Below are 8,986 nucleotides of genomic sequence, written 5' to 3' on the forward strand. Positions count from 1 at the left end.
CTCAAGGTCAAACTCAATGGATTTGATAGCCTTAGAAATCTGCATTATCTGCACATTCAATCCATGTATGGTAGCCTTAGAAATCTATTATAGGCTTAAAGGATAGTTCAGATCATTCGATTGATCTGTCTAAGAGAAAAAATGCATTTAGGAACAAAAAACACATTCGATTTTCCTTACCCATGTATGATTGAACCACCAACAGCTGCCACAGATGATGATAATTCCCTACAGTTCTCTCTCTCTCTCTCTCTCTCTCTCTCTCTCTCTCTCTCTCTCTCTCCAAGTGCAAATAACACTAAAAGTAAAAATTATTACAAATCTTTCAATTCCTCAAAGGGAGGTTGAAATGCCAAACAAATATATCAAAGCATAAACGTGGGTGCTAAATCCATTCCATATATGTGGGTGTAATCTAATGTGAGTGATAAATGCATTCCATACCATTCCATATATGTGTGTGTAATCTGATGTAAGAGTTAAATACATTCCATTCCATAATATTCAGATAAGTGTCTATGTTACCGTATAGTTTGAAAATAAAAGTAAATTGTTTCAGTTTTTGTAATGTCTAATTATAAACATCATGGATAGATGGTTAGAAATAGCTTGGGCCAAATAACAAATCCTCCTATGCCGACCTCTCCAAGTGTATGATGATAACCATCTTCCTTCCACAACTCTGTGTGCGAAGCTTTAATCTCGATCAAGACAACTCTAAAATTTCCTTCGCCTAGATCCGCTCCATGGACATGGGCAGTTAGATCAACTTCATGCACCTCACCACGAGCAACTACCCATTTCTTCCAATTGCAAAGATCGCATCTCTTGCCAATATGTATCAAATCAGGCTACATGTACAAGTATAACATGTCATTAGTTTTTTTAAATGGAGGTGCATATAATCATAAACATAAATTTGTAATAGAGAAACACATACATACTAACAAGGCACGACTAGATTTAAATGGAGGTATTGTCGGTGGATCCACAACCCCCTGTTCCCCTTGCTTTTCTACAATATAATTAACCTTCATATGGAGGTCTACTAGGCTTTTCTTCATTTCACTTACTTCCTCCTTCAAATTATCTCGATCTTGTGTCACCATATTGAGCTTATCTATAATAGGGATTGTCTTCCTCAATGCAATCTTGCCTACATTTCCACCTATACCCCGCATGTGCCCTCTACTATCACTCCCAATTGACTATAATCAGAATTACAAGTCGATTTATCAGAGAATGCGTAAGTATAAATAAACTCAAGTACTTGAAGGACAAGCATATATACCTGTGTAAGGGCATCATCTACATTGGTCATCTGAGATGCTGGATTACTACTCTGAATCGACTTTGTTTTTTCCTATGACAACATCCAAAAGAAAAATTAGCAACTAAAAAACACATTTAAAATTCATATGGATAATGACAGAATGTACGAGGGTTACACTTACAAAGGCTTCGGAAAACTGTAATTTGTCATCATTTGTTGTATGGGCTCTGATGTACACATCAGCCCTACCAACCTCGACATCACTAGTAAGATTCCTCTCAATTACCTTTTCCACATTACATACATGCCAAAACACATTAGTAATGGAATTAAATGACTAATAATTTCAAATAATCATCATAAATATAGTAAGATATATATTATAAGACATGTACCATCCGATGGCATATGACAGCCATGCTACGCTGCCGAAGTGTAGAAGGGCCAACTTGTTTGGCCCGATTGGATGCATTTCTTGCACTTAATTCCTTAAATTCATTTGTATTACGTTGATCCACAAAGAGTATCCAATCCTTTATAGGCACACCAACAGGGGCTGGAGATGACTTCACAGCTACAGGATCCTTGTCCTTAACATACTTTAAATGCAACCGGTTCTTGTAATTTCTCCAAGAGGTATTCACGCATTCATGAACGTAAGTTATCATCGCATGTTAGTCATTTTGAAAATCATAACTACACTCTAAGCTTTCAATGACCCTCTGAAGGTGCTCCGGAGGCACCTGGCGAAAGTCTGTGTAGGTGATCAGGATGTGGGAGCGGGTGAGAACACCAATGCATGAATTGAATGTAACCTGATTTATATCCCCCGCATTCGGTTGCCCAAATTCATTAGTCGTAATGACCCTCTTCAATGAAGTCTTCTCATTTAATTCTCGACCTCGCGTAGCACCTCTCTTCTAGACGATGAAGATGACAACCCGTCTGCATAAAATGGGAAATCAACTACACACATGTTTCATCACATGTACAACTTGCAACTTAACCTACTGGGAACTGTCATGCACCGTAATATCTTACGGCAGAGCGGGTTCTGAGGAGTTACAAGTTGGATTTCTACAAATTATACCTGATTCAGCAGGTTCTTAAAATGTAGCAGGAGAATTGGACTTGTAACAAATAGGATTATATTCCTGAAACATCTAGAAGCGTCATCTTTCAATTCAACATTTAACAAAGGATCATGAGTATAAACATTTAAAGAACAAATGGTTGACACTTGATAACATTTATTTAACATTTAAAGAACAAATGGTGGAATTTCTTTTCAAAGGCTACAAGAGAATTTTAGACTGAGAGTTGAGACATTAGACTGAGAATTTCTCCAGGTTGGACCTTGTGCTACATGTGATGGTGTATTTAGGCTAGCAAACATAAAGTTTATAATGTGAAAGATAGATAGCAAGATATGGGAAATGAAATAGACTTCCACCTTGATGTCTCACTTTTCATACAATGCTCTCTCCTTAAATTCATAAGAGGTTTATTCCTTCCACGTGTAGAGACATACATATAAACATACAAGCGCATAAATATGAAACGTGTGTATGAGATATGATAGTTCCATCAGGTTGTAAATAACATTGAGAACTTCAACCTAAAAAATCAGACAATTACACTCTTTAAATGAGCACTGGCCACAATAAACAAAATTGACAACTACATTTTTTTACCCCATTCATTTGTTTGATATGCTGTGGCCCACGTGAGGTGTGAAATGGCCTGATTTTTACTCCAAAAGAACTAAACCACATATATCACCTAATGGAAATCTCAGATTTCACATCCGTCACATTATGAAACACGTGCCCATGTGGATGTGCGCATTTCCCAAAAACATGCGACATCAATTTGAAAAGTGCAGTTAGTCTCTCAGTTTGTTTCAGTAATTCAGACCATTGATATTGTTAGCCTCATCAGCAGCAGCCTTTGCAATGTGCACCAAAATCCCCCAAGGAAAAAATCATGATCATTCAATAAGTAGCCCAAAAAAATAAATTCACAGCTAGAAGTCGTATAGATGCCTGTAAATTGGGTTAGTGGTACATCAATTGTAGTTAAATGATTTACAGGGAGTGTTTGGATGCTTAAAAATGTCAGTTAATGAATTACAGGCTGTAAAGCATTTACAACTTTTAGTTGTAAATGAAAACCTGCTGAAATTTCACTTACCTGCAACTAAATTCAACCTAACAGCTAGAATTTTGAAATTTGGCAATAAATAGATTACAGTTTATATAATTTACAGGCTATCCAAATACAATTAACTATTTACCTGTAAACAAATTACAGCTTAAAGCCAAACAGGACATGCAGTAAACAATTTAACTGTAAATGAAAACCTGTTGAAAAGCACTGATTTCATTTACTTGCAACTGAATTCAGCATAACAACTAGAATTTTGAAATTTGGCTATAAATAGATTACAGTTTAAATAATTTACAGGTTATCCAAACACAATTAACTATTTACCTGTAAACAGATTACAGCTTAAAGCCAAACAGGACATGCAGTAAACAATTTAACTGTAAATGAAAACCTGCTGAAAAGCACTGATTTCATTTACCTGCAACTGAATTCAGCATAACAACTAGAATTTTGAAATTTGGCTATAAATAGATTACAGTTTAAATAATTTACAGGTTATCCAAACAAAATTAACTATTTACCTGTAAACAAATTACAACTTAAAGCTAAACAGGACATGCAGTAAACAATTTAACTATAATTCAATTACCTGCAATTCATTTACCACTTACAAAATTTCCAGGCATCCAAAGGACCCTTAAGGAGAAAAACATAGATAAGTAGCAAGATATGGGAAATGATATATACTTCCACCCTTGGTGACTCACCCTGATAATTGGATCAATGTGAAAGCCCACCTTTTGGATGGGTCATATGGCGTACACACGTAAATAAAGCTGATACAATTTTTATTTTATTTTTTCTGTTGAGGTGTATGTGAAGAATGAACATTACTCATTTTTCACCATACTTAATGTTCCAATTTACTACGGGTATTCTACAGACTATGGTATGTTCCATTTCTACATAGCGGATAGTGAACATGATTGGAGAGAGGGTTAGGAACAGTACAGATTCATCGAGCATTGCCTTTCGTCAGCGGATAGGCAAAAACAACCATGGTTGATCTTTGTTGGTCATCATGTTCTTGGCTACAGTTTAAGGTATGGGTACAACCTGAGTGGTGAATTTGCAAAGCCTATGGGAAGAGAGAGCCTACAAAAGCTTTGGCAGAAGTACAAGGTTGACCAACTTCATACATCCAAACACCCCTTGGTAGCTCATTCCTCACATGACATAGGGTATTTACCAAACCACAAAAGTGTTGCCAAAAGAAAATATTTCATGAACTGAATAACATCCACACGTTAATAAAAGTGAAATGAATAACTCAAACATTATCGATAATAGATGCTAGCCAACCAGCTAAATGACTCTTAGAGATATTTTATCGTGTACATTAGTAGAATGGTTTAAGATATTGTCAATTTTTATTCGCATAATAATTTGTGAATTATCATCATCATGTAAGTCTCATCCAAACTAACTGGGGTCAGTTACATGAATCCTATTCTAGCATTCCACACCATCAAGGACCATTCTTTAACCTGTATATGTTCCATAGAAAAAAAAATAGTTAGGATTTAACTTTTACCGTTGAAAACTTCCTACAACCCAACATAATGTTTATTTGCCATCCAATCTATTAATAAAATCGCATAGACTAGGATGAAGAGAAAACATAAATATCTGCTTAATTCAAAACTACTACTGTCCTATTAAGTTTTCAACAGTAGGCTTTCAATTCCCATTTTTTCACGTGATGTAGTTAGCTTAAGCTTTTAACCTGTCCCCTTTTCTAGCTCATGCCTTAAAATAATAAGTCAAAATGAATAGATACATGAATAAAATATATACATCACAGTGGGCCTTATAGAGCCACTTGTAGGACTGTCTGTCTCTAGCTTGGTAGAGACTGGACCAGCTAGAGACAAATAGTCCTGTCCTACCCATCAGGACCAAGATAGAGACGGACGGTCCGTATTTTATCCACCATCTATTTATTTTGACAGGTCATTTTAAGGCATGAACACAAAAACGAACTAGATTGAAGGGTCTGTGAGGGATAATCTGGATAATCCAGTCGATTAGCATCTAATCTATCCATCCATCAGTGGTCAGAAATTTTGATGGTACTATAAATCACCGTGGGATTATGCCACATGTATGGTAGAAGAATTGCCACCATTTTAAAGATGATGCTGAAGAATGATACCAGTACGACAGGAAAAAGAGAAAGGACAGTAAACTAAATTTGCCCCTTTATCTTACGTTCTTTCAATTTTGTATCTACATGAGAAGGAAGGCTCAATACAGCTTCTTGAGCTACAATGCACTGATGATTCTCTTTCAAGAAAGCAATGACTCATACATTGCACACATGGCAAACATATAACACGATCAAGACCGTCCAAATCATAGGTCTCATTGCAAATGAAGTACAGGCTGAAAATTGCATATAAGGGGCAATCTTCACTGTCCCATTTTGATCGTTTGATTTAGACAATATGCCTACTTTTCTTGTAGTGTGGATCAATGCAGTAAAACTCATTGCAATTAGAAGATCCTAGCCACCAATCATGGCTTTCGTTCAACAGAATGCAGTCCAGTGCTATCGTCCCCAAACGAAGCACCGACTACCATCTGACGTTCCAACGGTTATCAGCTAAATATAATCGAATGCATTCAAAAAGATCTCTAATAAACAGATATTATGAGAAGCTCTTTTTTATAATTCCTCCAGCTACATCATATTCACGAGTTTGATCAAGTTTGGCCAGAAATATAAATGTGAATACAATAATCCAAGAACGTTATCAAGAAAAAAAATCTGATTACATTTCATGACTCACCTTAGCATGAAATCTGCATATGAGCTTGTAAATGAACAGTCTGTATACGAGCTTCAAAAAGGGCGATCAAGGGCGATGAAGATGGCACTTGAAAGAGGGAAGGGAGAGGAAGAAAACGACGGTCGAAAGAGGGAAGGGAGAGGAATAAAAGGGCGGTCGAAAGAGGGAATCGAAAGAGGGAAAATGAAAATTCCTCTTTAGAGAGAGGGAAGGGAGAGGAGGAAGCGGGCGTTCCAGAGAGGGAAAAATAAAAAATCTCTTTTCTAAAATCGTGGAAAAATTCAGATCCGTTAAAATGTGAGTTTTACATATTTTATATACTAAACTATATTCACAGCCGTACAATTAAGGGTCCATTTAGTGGATTGTTAAGATATTATTCAATAAGATAATTATAAATATAAATCATCTACAATAAGACCCATTATTTGGATGGTCCGGATAGCCATATATCAAACCCACATTTTATGTAGACGAGTTTCCACTATTTAACATAAAATGTAAATTTAACATTCATTTACCGTAAAATGAAAACGGTGGCTTGGATATTGGATCTGGTAGGGCTCTATGGGCCCCACCATGATGTTTTTGTTTAATCCAAACCGTAAATCCATTAGTAAATAATTTTTTATGGTTGATATCAAAATATCATATCAAAATAAAACTCAGGTGAACAACAATACAGGAAAACAGTAGCGATTGAACGTCCACCCTTAAAATACAGGCTATCGCTACGGATTGTTTATGCTTTAGCTACGGATTTTAGCCGTCGGAATTTCCCACGGCTAAAATCTGTAGCTAAAACAGCCACACATCCGTTGGCTTTGCCCTATTTTTTGGTAGTGCATGAATGCTCTGAATGATGCTTAGGAATGCCTTGGGAAGCCCTATTTATAAGTGGGGAATTCCCACCTTCAAACTTACTTGAAAAATCTGGAAACCATCTCAAAATTTCTCATTCCACATAGGCTCCGCGTAAACCTTTCGATGACATCGAATTGCTTTCGATGTCATCTAAGACTGACTTCTGGTTTCGATGTCATTGAAGACTATATATCCAGTTTGTCCAGCGACTAAACTTGATTTTTCTGTAATTTTTCGATGTCATTTAAGACTGGCTTCAATGTCAATATCGAAACTAGTTCGATCTCATCTAAGCTCAGATTCTGTGAATTTCTGCAATTCCCTCATTTTTCACTTGGTTTTCTTGACTCTTGGGGTCTTAAAATCTTCGATCTTGGTTTCCGAATGGTCCATTCTTTTACCTTAATGATTCTTGAGCATTAAATAAACACTTTTAATATTGTTTTCACTTTAACCTCTTAAGTTCACCTTGCAACACAAACATGAGTAAAACATAACAGTAAACAGTATAATGTTCATAAAACCAAGATATAAATGGAAAAAAATATATAATATTTGCCACTCAACACATACACATACATATACATAGATATATATACATATACATATACATATATATATAGATATATATATACATTTACATATATATGTATGTGTGTGTGTGTGTGTGCGTATACACATATATATTATATGTATGTGTATGTATATGTATATATGTATATATATATATATGTATGTGTGTGTACACATATACATACATACATACATATATATATATATATGTATGTATGTATGTATATGTGTACACACACACACATATACATATATATACATATATACATATACATACACATACATATAATATATATGTGTATACGCGCACACACACACACATATATATATACATTTATATATATACATATACATTCATATATATAACCATGTATGTTAGTTCATCTTATATGAGTCATGGCCTTTAAGAAGATGCGTAGTGTTCGTGATTTAATACCCTTTGCAAGTGCATTTCTCTCAGATAATTCTTTACCAAATTCCCATATTCCCAAAGAATCTTGAACAGCTCTTGACGAGTAAGATGAGAATGAACTCAATGAAGTAGGGCAAGCTCCTCCACTACCACCACCTCCAGTTAATATGGCAGATGCTGGACAGCACGGAACTTTCATTATTCACAAACACTATTCGAGCTAACATAATTTGTGTATTGTATCCAATCAATCCATCCATTTTATTATATTATTTTAAGTCTTGATCCAAAAAATGAAGAATATCCAAATATTAAATGAACCACACCAAAGGAAATAATGTGAATTGAACTTCTACCATTGAAAAATTCTTGGGGGCCATAGAAGTTTTGGATCAAGCTTATATTTGATTTTTCCCTTCATCCATGTTTGTATGATCTTATGTACATGTTGAATTGTAAATAAACATCATTGTGGGGCCTAGCAAGGTTTCAATGGTGGAAATCATTATTCCCAATGTTTCATGTGGTATGATCCACTTGAGCTCTGGATTTGCTTCAACTTTGGTCTTAACCCCTTAAATAAGTTGGAAAAATGGATGGATGACATGGATAAATCATATGCATTCACCATGAGCCAAACTAAGTTTACTCGATATGATAAGAGATCCGATTTCCTTGCCAATAGGTTTGATGGGAAATTGGATTGCATACTGAGTTACGCAGTACGCTCTTATCGTATTGAGTAAACTCAATTAGGCCCACCCTTGAACGTATGTGGTCTATTCATGCCTTCCATCCGTTTTTCTATCGAATTTAAGGGTTTAAGCCCAAAATTGAAGCATATACAAAGATGAGGTGGATCATACCACATGATAGTTGGGATAATGATTTTCACCTATGAAA

General features: G+C 35.5%; 1 protein-coding gene across 1 annotated transcript; it reads right to left on the reverse strand.

The window, feature by feature from the left end:
- Nucleotides 1–298: 298 nt before the first annotated feature.
- Nucleotides 299–1,941, reverse strand: LOC131230553 (uncharacterized). Its single transcript, XM_058226458.1, has 5 exons — nt 1,669–1,941; nt 1,455–1,610; nt 1,292–1,363; nt 945–1,208; nt 299–851 (listed from the first exon to the last, which is right to left on the reverse strand). The coding sequence occupies exons 1-5, from the start codon at nt 1,939–1,941 to the stop codon at nt 585–587; spliced, it is 1,032 nt and encodes a 343-aa protein (XP_058082441.1). The 3' UTR covers nt 299–584.
- Nucleotides 1,942–8,986: the final 7,045 nt, after the last annotated feature.

This window comes from Magnolia sinica, chromosome 17 (assembly GCF_029962835.1).
Source record: "Magnolia sinica isolate HGM2019 chromosome 17, MsV1, whole genome shotgun sequence".
In the NCBI taxonomy this organism is placed as follows: Eukaryota; Viridiplantae; Streptophyta; class Magnoliopsida; order Magnoliales; family Magnoliaceae; genus Magnolia; species Magnolia sinica.